The 14272-nt window shown below is 48.2% G+C and overlaps 1 protein-coding gene across 2 annotated transcripts in view; it reads left to right on the forward strand.

The window, feature by feature from the left end:
• The window catches only part of LOC142416888 (rho GTPase-activating protein 39-like), a 57950-nt gene that overhangs the window by 37215 nt on the left and 6463 nt on the right, over positions 1-14272 (forward strand). For both annotated transcript variants that reach the window (XM_075516988.1, XM_075516989.1), the window contains exons 3-6: positions 177-1482; positions 5470-6016; positions 7355-7444; positions 14084-14157. In XM_075516988.1, coding sequence (XP_075373103.1) covers positions 177-1482; positions 5470-6016; positions 7355-7444; positions 14084-14157 — 2017 coding nt within the window. The remainder of the gene's footprint in view (positions 1-176; positions 1483-5469; positions 6017-7354; positions 7445-14083; positions 14158-14272) is intronic.

The following is a 14272-nucleotide window of genomic DNA, read 5'->3' on the forward strand; positions in this document are numbered from 1 at the left end:
GTTTCTGTTTCGGGAAGGGGGATCTCCAGGAAAAAACAACGAGGAGCTGATACAACTGGTTGGGGAATCTCCAGGCACTTTGAGACTAACAATCTGGTATTTGGGTAGAAGTAGAGGGTACCTCAGTTAATATAATTCTTAAATAATTCCCTGTATTTGTATCTTTCTTCCTTTAGGGAGACTCCTACCCACTGGCAGCCTCTGCCAGGCACAAAAGCAGCCATGTTGGTCAAAGTGAACAGTTTGAGGCAGATACAGAGCTCTTCAAACAGTTCGCTTCAGCTGCAGAGTGCTCCAGAAGCCAACAGCCAAACATCTCTTCCAAAACCAGCCATATATGCTCAGCCTCAATCCATGTCCCAGAGCCCTGGAGCCACAAAGCAAATGCCTCCAGGAGAAACAAAGCAGTCCATGCAGATCAAAAAGACAGAGAATGGTGGGTTTTGCCTAGTGCTGATGAATGGTCCAACTTCTCAAACACCTCCAAGGAGCCAGACAGGAACCCCCCAGCCTGCATCCCCCAAGTATGCCTCCCCTGCACCTATATATGATGAGCCATCTTTAGAGTCTCCAATTTATGATGAGCCACCAGTAGATATGGACACTGAAAGCGTCAGTATGAGTGGGATGTCTCCACCAAGGTCGCCAAGCAATAGCTTAAAAAAGCAGCTGGAACCAACCAAATTATTACAGCATCCAGGTATGAAACAGCAGCAAGCTGCAAAGAAGCATGCAAGAAATCCTTCCACTGAATACAGCCCAGCTGGCAGAGAGTATATAAAGCACATGGTCAACGTTGACCAGTCTTCCAAACTCTTCCACTCTTCTGCTGCAACAGCTGATGCCTCTACTAAACTGCCTGGTCAGCTTACTTCAAAGGACAGCTTCAAGCAGTCTTGGAGGATCTTGGAAGCCAACGTCCTCAAGAACATGGAAGCCCACCACAGTCGGCAGAACAGCCTGCAAACTCAGGAGTACCCAACTGGTATAAGCCATCAGGATTCTGGTTATTCGACTGGCCCTTCTCCAAGCTTGAGAAAAAGGAAAGGAAGGAGACAAGGGACAGGTCAAGGAAGACCTGGCTCTGTGGGCAGCAGCAGCGAGCTCACAGCTTTGAATGATAAGCTGATTGCTGAGATGCGTGCTGTGGTGGGCAGGTCAGCAGCTTGCAGGGGAAGCAAAGCCAGCCTCGATGCTGAAAGTCTGGAGAGTGGCATCCCAGCAGAGAGCAGCAAAGTCAGATTTCAGTCTGACCACTTGAAAAAATGCATCAGCCGGAGCTCAAGGGACGACGTCTCGGCTAGTAATAGATCTCTGTATAGACAGAGCCTAGAGAGCAGGGGCAGCTTTCCCAACGATGTGGCTGCTCCACAGGACGCAGTGAGGCAGAAGAGGACTTTTGAGAAAATAGATTCTTTAGAAAAGAATGTGACCAGCCAAACAAGTTTGGCTTCATCAGATGCAACACGCCGCTTCTCCCAGGTACCTCCCCATCTACACAGGGTTAAATCGCATGCCTTTGCTGGACTGTCGTGGTGCAGAGCCAAGTACCTGGTCTGCTCCCGGGTGGGTTTAGTGGATGTGCTGCAGGCTGGACGTGTCTGTGCCTGCAGAATAGCAAACAGGTCACAAAGCTGCACAGCTTTGCAGCTGGAGACCCCATTTCAGGCCAGTGGCATGAGAGGAGGGAGAATTGTGGAGGGGCTCATGTCCAGCAAGCCCTCAGTGCTGCAGGTAGCTCTGCTGTGTCATTTGGGTAAAGCTACTGCCTGAGCATTTTACTGGTGCTCATGTCTTCTTTGGTAGCCCTTGCCCTCACATGTCCTTTCTGCACTGGGATGGCCAGAATCGGTGGGGTACAGGATGCAGGCATCGGGATTTTCATGGTCATATGGCAGTGTTTTCTCATTTTTTCTCTCTCTTCTTTTTCTAATAGTTCCTCATATTCTGTTCTCCCTTCCGATTGTTCCTGAGCATTGAATGGAAATATTCAGAGAACGGGTGACAGTGACTCTGGCATCTTCTTGTTGGAAATAGCTATTTTACAGCCTGTTAGTGTGCCTGCACAACCGGAGTAGTTTTTCTCTAAAACACAGCACTTCTGCAGAACTTAGTTTGCCATCTTGTCTTCTATTTGGGTTTGAAGGAACCTCCTGCTTCATGGTTTTAGTTCAGATTTAGGTGCTACATAGGTAATATTATATCCTGTGCAGGTTTTGTCCTTTTTCTCTTTGCTCACTCTTCCAGTTATTTTACTCCTGCTGAACAGCCCGAGTCTCTGCATCTCTTCTCTGAGGCACAGCTGATAACAATCCTCCATTGTGAAAAGTGACTATTTATTTTAACCCTTTGTTCTGTCTTTTCTCCTGTTAACTAGTCCACGACCTTTCATGAAGAAACTTGGCAAAGCTCCTTGACCATTTCAGATTGCTCCAGTAGACCTGTGAGGTGTAACTTTTCTCTAAAAGCCATGCTGATGCCTCCTAGCTGTATCAGATTTATTGAGCGCGTTCTCCTCCTTATTGTAATTTCTGATCAATAATGCCTTGCTTTCACCTGAAACCCTTTTTAAAACTGATGTCATGTTCCTGCGTTTTCCATTTTTCAGATACAGGGCCAGTTTGAGTTTACATGACTCACATGTTACAGTTAATAGTTCAGCAGTCTCATTTCACAGCCTCTTTAGACTTGTTGGAAGACCGCTGTCTGGTCTTCAGGATGTGTTACACCTCATTGCACTGACGGGGAGAGCTGAGACTTGATGTCTTGACTATGCACAAGAGGTGGTGGGTTGGGGATAGGCTGTGAATAGCCTTGAAAATGAAGAAAAGTAATTCATGTGCGGTAGGATGGAGGAGGAGAATACAGTGGAAGAGGTAAGGAGATGGATGTTGTGGTAAAGCAGTGAGTCAATAAATAAATATTCTCTTTACAGAAATACTCTGAGATGTAAGAGTCCAAGTAAGGAGGGGAGGAGGTTGTAGAGAATATGGAAGCAAAATCGCTGCCTTGCCTGAAAATGGCAGTGTATGGCTTGAGTCACCAGCGATGTCCTGTGCTGGGCCTGTGTGATGGAGGAGAGAACTGGGAGATGAGGAAATTCATTATCTGAGGAGGGTGGGCAGAAGTTCTAGGACAGGCTGAGCAGAGGTGGATATGTACTGTTGTCAGCACAAAGATAATAGCCGGGTAGTTGTGCGAACAAGGTTTGAGAGATAAACTCTAGAGAGAGAAGAGGAGAGAATGAAGAGCCTGTTGAACCTCTAGAGAGTTTGAGGAGGTGGATCCTGAGAAGTAACATGCTGAAGGAGCAATTAGGGTGGTAGGAGGAAAATCAACCCCGGGCATGGGAGGTGGATTGAAGGAGACCGAGGATGGAGATGGCAGAGAAGAACTGCAGGCAGGGATTTTTAGGCAGCATGTTGAGTGAATTCAGAGAGTGAGGAGGTGGAGGGGTAACTCAAGGGATAAAAAACCAAAACTAAGTAGAAAAGTAGGAGAAATGATCGTGCCCCAGGCTGGCAATAAGAGGTGGAGTGTGATGCGTGCTAATCCTGTCATCGACATGTAGGTACATGTTTGGTGTAAGATAGGGAAGGGTTGGACCGCACAAGCCTCTGTCGTGAGTTCAGCAGTTCCTCCTTACTAAGAAGAAAACACTGACTTGCTCTAAATATTTAAGAACTAACGTGTATTTTGGGGTTGATTGTAGGCCAGGACCGGAATAGAGTGTGGCATGCAAGTTAAAGGTGATCTGCACAGAAGGAAGATGCATGTTTTATTTCCCTTTTTCCACTGCAAAATGAAAATTTACAGGATTTATGTTTGTCTTCCTTTAAAAACCAAAAACCTCAAGATTATCTTGTTTGGCTTTTTCCTACTTGCTGGAGATCTCCTTGGAGAACGCAGAGTGAAACATACAGCTGTTTAGTTGCTGTATGTGGGAATTTCAATTCTGACAAAAAGTCTGTTTCCTAAACAACTTGTTGGGTGTTTGAGTTCAATGTGTCCCAGGCTGCCACTTCCATCCAAACCAGAGAATTCTGGGTGGGCAAAATAAGTGTCTTACTCTCACAAGTAGTTACTACACATATTTTCTTGGGATCAGTACTACCAAAGCTCTAATTATGTAGTTATCCATAGCGATCGCTGGGGGAGAAAGATGGACGAGGGCTGCATGTAGAAACTGCATACAAAGTCTGGGAGGAAGGAAGGTCTTTGTCTCTGCTGCTTATCTCTGTAAACTTGTGATCAGTGGGCTTGTCCCTGGAGCAAATGAGTTTGATTACTGCAGACTGCGGGTGGGGAGCAGCTGTCCCTAGTTCTCTGTGAAGAAAAAACAACACAGTACTTGTGAATAATTCTGATTTAATTTGGGGAAGGTTATGCCTGTCTTGGATAGGAAAACATGGTAGGGAGCCCATCATAGAGATGTTCCCAAGTCCTGTGCAGCAGTACTCACAGAAGCGCTGGGTCTGCAGCCGCAGCCTGTATCTTCCCCGCGGACACTGAGGACCAGGACCTGTTCCGCAGGAGGTCATGTTGTGTCTCTAGGGTACGGTGAGAGCCAGTTCTGTTGGTGGTGGAAGTTGACTGACTCAGGTATCCTGTCTCCTTCACTTCTCCAACTCAAACATGATTTATTCTGCCTGGGTGACAGCCTTGCCATCAAAATAGCTGTGCCCATGCTCCACTGTGCCTCTCTTAGCTTCTCCTGTCCCATTTGTGTGTCTGGCCAGTATTTCCATTAGGAAGGTCATGGTGGAATTAAGATACATGTTTTGAATGCCTCAGTGCAGAGGCTGTCCAGGCACAGGGTGTCCAAAGCTCAGCAGCTCCTGATGGTCGCTAGCCATGTTGATTTGGTTTTGTCTTGGTTTTTTGTTTTGTTTTGGTTTGGTTTGGTTTGGGTTTTTTTGCTAGAACTTGGAAAAACAGTAAAGGCAGGAACCAGCTATGGGATTGTAGGGGCCACAAAGGATAAAGGTGAGAAGGAAATAGTGCTGTGGCTATCTAGTCTCTGCCACCTCCTGGTGTTCCCCACCCACCTCCTGGGCTCCTGTGGCTCCGCAGGAACTGAGAGGTGAAGAGTGGGGAGAAACTTGGCTCCTTGGTGTGTGCTTGGTGCCACAGAGCTGTACTGCTGCTCTCGGAGTCAGCCCAGCTTCTGCTTGGGCTGTTCCCTGGAGCTCTGGGACAACTTGGACAATCAGCCCTGTTACTCCATGTCCCAACACTTCCCTTGGGGACAGCATCAGTGTGCAGCAGGGACAGCATCAGTGTGCGGCTGTGCCAGCCAGGCACTTGCAGAACTACAGATGTCAGCCACTGACTCTGCACAAAATCATATTTTGTAGAGATTCACCACTTTGCAGTTGCTGGTAGCTTCATGACTCACTGCTGATAATTTTCCTAGCAGGCTAAAGGAGTCACCTAAGCTGCTTTTAACACATCTGTTCTCCATTGCAGCCCAGGACAATAGAGTTGGACCCCAAGCAGGAGAGTAGTGCCCAGCCTGGCAGCTGCGTAGGATATCATTTCCCTTACAATACTCTACGGAAACCCATCTCTCAGAGCAGCATGGCAGACTGGGCTTCTAAAAACCTGAACATGCACACGCAGGGCATCTTCCGCCGAAGGATCTCCATCTCCAACATGCTGTCCTGGAATGGCGGCTCTATCAAAAAGCCAATGCTCATCACTAGCAACCGCACCATCAAAAAAGAGGCGTGTGAGATGTTCAAACTGGTGCAGAGCTACATGGGAGATCGTCAGACTCGCATGGACAGGAATCACGTGGCGTTGATCGTGGTGACCAAGTGCTGGAGCATGCAAGGTTTACGGGATGAGCTCTACATACAACTGATCCGGCAGACAACAGATAATACGTGCTACCGAAGTCTGGCGTGGGGCTGGGAACTGATGGCCATCAGTCTGGCCTTTTTCTCCCCATCACCCAAATTTCAGTCTTATCTGGAAGGTTACATTTATCGGCACCTTGACAGTGATGAAAATAGTAAGTGCTTCATGTACAACCCACTCTGCCCCCAGCAGCATTCTGGTGGGTTGTGCCACGTATTCAGGGTTGTCTGGTTTTCAAAAAAACCAGGTAGTCACCAGCCAGTGCTGTGGTTTCCCTCAGTGAGAGCACCATGTGCTGGGCGAGTTCATCCTTCCTTGGTGGGATGAAGCTGCCACCAGCTTGTCTCCCTGCAATGCTCACTTGTGTCTGGTAAAGAAATGCCAGCCCTAGACTGTGCTCATCTCACCGATCAGCATGGCAAGATCAGCACTGAAAAGAGCTGATTTGGACCCGCCAAGGGCAGAGTTTCTTTGGGTTCTCTGAAGACATGATTTACTTCAAAGTTCCTTAAAGCAGGGGGGGGAAAAAAAAAAGATTAATGTTAATACAGAATTTTTTAAGGGAACCATTGCAAAAATTACGAATAGGCCTTAGCTTGGCAAATAGTCGGGGATCCTGAAGGATGCTGGCTTTTGTTGTAAATATATGCAATTTATCTGTCTTTCAGAAGCCTTGGGGACCAGCCCAGCATATATTCAGTTATTAGCCCAATTTTAAATTGCTATAGCATCCTGTGCAAAAAAAAAAAAAAAAGCCACATGCCAGCCTGGAGACTATTTATTGACTGATTTGTCACTATTTCAGCAGTGCTCGCTGTGTCTCGTCCAATCTCAGGCGAGAAACCAGAGCACCTATTTCCATTTGGGGCTTCAAACACGGGTTAAAGCCCCCACAGATCTCCAGGGCAGGTGCAGAAGTTCTGCCCCAGCACCTCTCTGCCCCCACCAGTGAGTGTGGCGGTGGAGGTGGGTCCTAGGGGCAGCAGCGGTGCAATGCCAACTTTTGCCTTTTGGTTTCATGCTTGTAGCCTTAACGTGGGATTCCTTCACTGAACTGCTGGCTGTGCAGTACTGGTTCGGGTTTTCATGAGGATCCCAGACCCTTGTCAATTCTCCCCAAAACCATTCCCTCCAGGTACGCTTGGCCCAGGAGTGAAGAATCGCCCTGCCAGCACTAGGGTCCAGGCAACAAGAAGGAGTAAGCTGAGCTATTTGAGTGGGTTGTTCCTTCTGCTGATATTTAGGCAGTAAGTTTGTTTAGGTATAAGCTTGCTGCCTGGAGCCCCTTCTCAACTATTTGGCCATTTGGAGAAGTTGAGTCATGTTCTGGGCCCCTCACTCAGATGCGTTTGGAGCTGGCTGTGGTACAGGACCTTTCCCTGAGCAGACCTCCATGCTGGAATTAGGCTGGCTACTATGTCTAAGGGCAGTTCTGGGCTTTGGTATTTTATCATTCCACATTATTAATCCATAGCCTCTTTGGAATTTTCAGTTGCCCAGCGCATCAAGGAGCTTGTGGATCTGAAAAACAAGAAGAACTCAAAATCCAGAAAAAAGAGGAAACAAAACGCCGAGGATGAAGGTAAAGGGAGGCACGGCATGCAGGGAGGGAGGACTGCACTGACCTCAGACAGGCAGGGATGGTGAGCTGCACTGGAAATCAGACCATTTCTTTAAGCGCATAGACTTAGATTCAGGAAACTTTACTGCAGATGGCTGGTGTGAGGGGTTTGACCAGAGCGTGGATCAGCAGTGTGGGTGGCAGCTGGGCAGCACGCGGGACGGGTAGCAGTGTGGCAGCAGGGGGGGACCCCTTTCATTCACAGTTGTGTGAGAAAAGGGATTTTAATTTGGATGCAGACCTGGGACTGCAATTCAACTGGTCTGTGTATGCCACAGAGTTTCCTATAGCACATTCCACTGCTAAAAGCTGTACGAACCAGCGTGTTGAAAATAACCTGTCTCAATTGTAGTAATGGGTTTTGTAAACCACCACCCAACCTGAGGACCTTCAGGAGGGACACTGGTATCTGGCAAAGAGCACTGCCTTTTTCTCTCCCGTATTGGCTTCCCCTTGTCCACACTTCCTGGACTCTACAGTCCAGGGCTTGCAGTAGCATCTCTGCCAAATGAACAAGAGCTCACACATTCCTCCAGCCTCAGGTTTTAACTGCTGGCTGCAGGATAATACTTTATCTGGCTAAAGTCTTGCTAGACAAAGTCCATTAAATTTTTTTTTATATTGCTTTCAGGAAACTTGAGCCAACCCTGTAAATTCCTATCAGGCAGCACTTTATATCGTGACCTCAGTGTTTTTAATCAGGGAGAGCTGGAGTCCAGCTTCCTGCATTGCTGAGCCCTACCTGATGCCAGCAGGCAGGCGTGTGAAACACGGACACCGCAGCTGTGCTCTCCTGTGGTGGCTTCCCTGTGTCATTGCTCCCCCAAGGCAGCTGCAAGCCTGGGAAGTGGCTGAAGAGGCCCCTTGGTCGCAGCCCCTGCAGTAAGAGCATCTATCGCTTCTCTGTCTCCGGTGGGATTCGGATCAGAGACCTGAAATTACACAGAGGGATTGTATTTCTGGTAGGGATATGTCTTTTTCCTTTCCTGTTCAGACCCAGGAGAGTTCAGCCCATTATGAGCCTTCAAAAAGTCATTTTGCTTGTGCTCAGAGGGACTTTGATATCTTTATGGGACAACTCCCCAGAGATTGCTCTGCGCATGGTGTGCTCTGTCTGTGGGCTGAGCAGGCTCTTCTGTGCAATTACTTGTCTGTGTTGCATGTGCTGGAGTTGTGCTTAGGAAGATAGAGGTAGTTTTTACCTAAAAATAAAAAATAAATTTAAAATAATTTATATTTTTATAGCCTGTATATATATTGTTATTATATTATGTGTTATATTAGTATATTACAGCCTGTAGATGATATATTATATATGGGCTGTAATATACTATATACTATATATATTATATATGGGCTGTAATATACTCTCTATATATAATATACAGCCCGTATATTATATATATAGAAAACATTTCATATATATGGGCTGTATATAATGATTTTATAATATAAAATAATTTGTTATATACAGTCCATATATATATATGTATGAAATAACATATATATATACATATGAAATGTTATGAAAAAGGCATGCCAGGATAGCTTTATAAAGTTTCCAGAATGAAGCACTTGAAAGTCAGACGTGCCTGTGTGGCCTCAGCTGGGGCTCTGATGACAGGTCACATGCTGTTCCCTTCGCTGGACCCTGTCTGCTTTCTGGCACACAGACCTGCTCTGGCAGCGCACTGGAGCTTTACAATAAATGAGCTGGTCTGCAGGCTTCTGCCGGCTTCTGCAGAGATGGCAAAGGAGGCAAGAGAGCTGGCAGGTCACTTGAACCAGCTTTTTCGCAAGTGACCGATAATGCTGAGGATTTTTTCTGGGGTCTGACCTCCGGACTGCACGTGAATTAAGGGGGGATCCTGCAGGAACACGCCAGGTGCTACCTGCTGCTGGCTGGAAAGGTCAGGCTTTTCCTCGGGACGCCTACACCTGCTCCACCGGCCCCGCTTGCTGGACGTGTGAGGGGTGGGTAGGACACAGCTCCCTGAAGTTGCAAGGCTGTTGTGAGAAGAAGTTCATTAGTAGCTCTGAAATACTTAGATGCTTATGGATGCTGTAGCAGCAATTTAGCAGAGAAATCCATAAGGAAATTAAATGTACTGTCTTCAAACAGAATGAAGAGTAGATATGTATGTAAGTCTTTCAGTGAAAAATGGAGTTAAAGCAGTGATTTCACCCACACACACACACACACACTTCCTTCAGTGCACAAGGTTGTAAGTGAACACTTGGATGAGTAAACATTTATCATCTGACATGCACCCAAAGAAATAATTTTGAGGTTTCCCATGCTTACCTCTGCAATCTTTGTCTTCTAGCGTAATTCTCTGTGAGTAAATGAAATATGAAGGTGGTGCAAGATCTTTTCATGGATCAATAACCCATTGAAAGGCAGAAGAATAACATAAATAAGTGTTTTCAGGATGAGGATTGTCTGATGATCCTGCAGGAATGCAAGCTGAGCTTTGGGTCTATACAAGGAGGCAAATAATGAGCTGGCAGCTTGGTGTTGGTACAAAATTATTCAGGATTGTAAAAACTAAAGGTGCAGAGGGATCTTGCAAGGGTGAGTAACTGAGCAACCAAGCGACAGAGAAAATTGTGTCAACAAAAGCGAAGTATTGTACGTGGGGGAGACGTCCCTAACCGCATGTGCAGCGGCAGGCTCCTACGTAGCTATTTCAAGGAGGGAAAGACATTTTGCAGCCTGCATATGAATTTCCAGAAATGTATACACAGTGCTGGGAGGCGGTCAGAAACCAAACAGAGGATCGGGAGCTTGTAGAAGAGGGACAGAGAGCAGACCAGCACTTGGCCGTAGTCATGCTGTGCCCACTCCACATGTCCTGCCTGTGGCCCCTCCAGGGCTGATGAGTGTGGCAGGGGAAGCCCCACAGGAGCTGGACCTGGGGGAGAAGGTCAGTGGGCTGAAAGAAACTGCAGATCGCCTGGGGAAAGCGAGAGGAAGAAAATTTCTCGTCATTTTTCGTAGCAGAAGAATTGGAAACTGCCTGGTTTTGCTGTTGGGCAGCAGGCTTAAGAGCACTCTGTCCTGAAGCACAAAATTAAATCATTAAGAGTCGGCAAAGCAGGGTGTTGCGTGGGTTAGGAGCATAAACAGGTTTAGGAAGAAATGGGACAAATTCAAAGAAGGGAGATCTGTTAGCTGATGGTTAATGGTCCAAGTGAAACACTGCCTCAGGGTATCCCACCTGCTGTTTTCAAATTTTCAGATTTCAGATTTTCAAAGGCGAATACTGATTTTTCAGACATCCTGTATCTGTTTCTTATCCTCCTGGTGGCAGATGCAAGCTACTGACTCATATGGCCGTTTGGGCTGACGAAGCATGGCATTTCTCATGTAGGGAATGGTGATGGAGCAGCATTGCTGGGATGCAGAAGGATGCACTGGTGGTGTGAGGAAGAAGGGCTAAAACACTGCTGTAAAATGGGTGTGCCTGGGCAGATCAAAGCCAGGAGAGCAGCACTGGTGCAAAGCCCAGCTGAGCCGTTCAGGAGGCACCTACCCCTGTGCTAAAGAGCACAGCGAGACAGGGCCCCAGTCCGAGAGCCTGCTCTGACTGTGCCAGGCTGAGGTCCATGAGAGGCTGTGGTGGATGGGAGAAATACCAAGACAACAGCTTCTGCTGTGCTCAAATATGCATCCCATGGCCAGGTTCTGAATCCACATTGTTTGCTGCATTTTTTAAGACATTTTTTGGCAGGAGAGCATTCAAGTTTGTTCCAGAAGGTATGTTTCTGTGTGTGCCCTGCCTGGATTTTAACTTGTTATAAAAGGAGAGGTTCTTTAAGAAGCTCTTCGCATGTATTTCTAGGCCAGCACATGGAAAAATATTTTCCTTTGCAAACTATTTTTCACTGTGTGGGTTGTTAGTAGTCTTCTGTTCCCGAGCTCCTGGGGCTACTGTGGTATCACAGGAAATAACAGATCAACTTGGATTTCACAGATTCATGATGTGCTCAGGGAAGTGGAATTGCCTTCAGTGTTAGCCTTTTCCAGCCCATGCAGGCAAAGCTGCCTGTCCCTGCGCCGAGGGGTGTGAGCTGGGGAGCAGAGGGAGTACCTGGCCTGCTTGTTAGGAGAACTGACCGTGCATGATGAGCGAAATGCCAGGAGCCAGTCTCTAGCTGAGCATTTTAAAAGCAGCCAGACGGTTGAGTCAGGTCGCTGGTTTAGAAGAGCAGAGGCTAACGCTAAATTCTGCTCCTCTCCCTCGTGTTTGCCTCTCCAGTTCACCGCTTGCCTCTCTGCATCTCCTTCGCCTATCTCGCTCTGCACGTGCCCCGGGAGCCGGGAGCACTCACGTTGGGGCGGATGATTTCTGCTACGTAGCAGGGAGGCTGCACGCTGCACGTTTAAGGTGTGAGTCCCTGCGGGAGCCATTCATTCTGTGCCCGCTGCGGCAGAGCGCCAGTCACCTGGTTCCTTAGGGCTCCCAGATTTTTTGGCGATTTGGGTCTGTGGGCAGTAACAGATCCAGCTTCTTGTGCATGGGGCAAGTTTAGTTTTCACTTTATTCGCTTGAAATTCGGTCGGCTCCACGAGTGGCCCCGATGCTCCCCGCTGGGTCAGAGGCTGCAGCTTGGTCATCGTTGGGAGCAGGACGTCTCACTGCAGAAAGTGCAGGATGTAGGTTTTACGCTTTTCCCAGGACTGGGGAGCTTTCTGGGAAAGTACGGAACAGGCTGCAAGCAGACATGTCTGGCTGCTGCCCACGCGTCAGCTGTGCAGGCTCTTCAAGGCAACCAGTTCCTTTGCAAACCTTGTTGAACTCTTAGGGTGATTATGGGTTTCATGGCCTAATTACAGTGTGAAAAAACATTTCCTATTATTAGTTTTGAATGTACTGCCTCCTGTGTAATTGTGATGCAGAGACACAGTCCAGTCTTTTTCCCATTCCCTCCTTTGTGAAGCAGATGACACTTTGCATCGGGGTGTGTCTGCACATTTTAACAACAGAAGCCGTAACCTGAAATAGTGAAGCATCACAAAGCACCTCATTGGTTTTGTTTTCTTTAATCCTTAGACATTTCCAGTATGCCCGGGATTAGCAGGATTTTTGCATATGGGGAGTATTTTGCTTTAGATATTCCCAAGAGAGAGAAATTCTTAAAACTGACTTTTCTTCCCTTTGCCTGCGGGAGAGGGGGATGCTGTTGTACCTCCTTCGGCATTGCTCCAGCATTATGGAGAGGCTCCGCTCCAGCTGTGACAGTCAAGCAGATTGATTGAGGCAGGGGGTACTTGTTTCGTCGTGGGGAGCCAAGGACTGTGGTTTGTCTGCTGGCTGAGAGGAGAATGGGGGGAAGTGCATCTCTCACCTTTGTGAATTGTTGTTCTGCTTGGGAAGAGCTTGTCCTCCCTCTGCATTGAGAGGCTCTGAGGAACTCCAGGCTCCTGACAAGCTTACCTAAAACCGTAGGGTGTGTGAAAGGCTCATCTGAAATACGCAGTATCTGACCAGAATGTAGATTTTAAAAGCCACAAGTATTTTGAACTCTGCTGCAAGCTTTGAGCCTGGCAGGGAATCAAATAGGGCAGATCTATTCACTGCTTTCAGCAAGAAATTTGGGGTTGACTCGAAAAAGAACAAAAGGCCAACGGTTTTGGAAAAACTCTCCCAGCAATCAGTGCTCTGTCAGTGCAAATATTTCTCTTGGTGTCACGCGGGGATTAGCTCTGTGAATCCTGGCTCCGCTCACCCTCAGAGTTCACTGAACCAAGCGCAACCAGAGCAGCCGTTCTTGTGGAGGGCTGCAGCTTTTGTGGTGAAGTTCCTAAGCTCCAGTGTGTCCGATTTTCCTCGTATTGCAGCGCACGCCCCAGCCTCGCGGTACAAGGTTGGCTTGGAGGAGGCTGCTGGCAGGAGAGTGAGGAAGCCTTCTGCAGGGCTTTGGGAAGATGAGAGAGACCCTGCCACCTTCCTGTGCCTCGCCTTGTGTCCTGATCTCACTCTTGGTACTGGTGCTGGCTGTCTGGCCCCACACACCTTTCTGTGTTGCTGCCTCTCTCACTAGCCCAGGACTGCAGTTCTTGAATCATAAACAATTTGTTTAAAACACTTTGAAATCTTTCCTAGCAGGAGCCTGGCTCTGTGTGCTCTTTGGCTGAGATCGGGCAACACATAAATACCCAGTCCTGTGCCTGTGAGCCACGTAACTCCAGCCACGCTGCCAGGAGCGAGGACTCACGCTCACATGCGTGCCCAGGCTATGAATGCTGAACGGGTGCCTTGTTGAGTCAGGTCGGGGTCAGGCTGCCTGTGCAAGAGGTGCAGATCTGCAGGAGCAGGGGTGGGAGGTGCAGAGCTATGAGCCTTGATTCAGAAGACAAATCCAAGCCCAAGCACCAACTTGCACTGACGCCGCCTGCCACGGGGCTGCAGGGCTGGGAGGCTTCGGAGTGCCCAGTGTGAGCTTTCAGCAGGCTCTCTGCCCTGCCCACACACGAGGCACAAACGGGGGGGGCTGTTTGTGCCAGAGTGAGCTGCTGCGCGGTGCTTCTGAAGGGCTCTGGTGTGGCGGGTGCACAGCGCTGTGGGCTGACCACTCGTTTCTCCCTCCTGCCAGGTCTGCCCATCAGCACCTATGCCAAATACTGCTACCGGAAACTCCAGAAAGTGGCCGTCACCGGAGGCAAAAAGGTGAGCAGCTGCCCTGGCTCCAGGGCCCGTAGGCTTCCTACGTGGCACTCTGCTTCTCAGGTCCCAGAGCAGTCGGTCCTGTGACTCTCGCAGGTCACCACTGATTCAGCAATGG

Source organism: Mycteria americana, chromosome 14 (assembly GCF_035582795.1).
Source record: "Mycteria americana isolate JAX WOST 10 ecotype Jacksonville Zoo and Gardens chromosome 14, USCA_MyAme_1.0, whole genome shotgun sequence".
In the NCBI taxonomy this organism is placed as follows: domain Eukaryota; kingdom Metazoa; phylum Chordata; class Aves; order Ciconiiformes; family Ciconiidae; genus Mycteria; species Mycteria americana.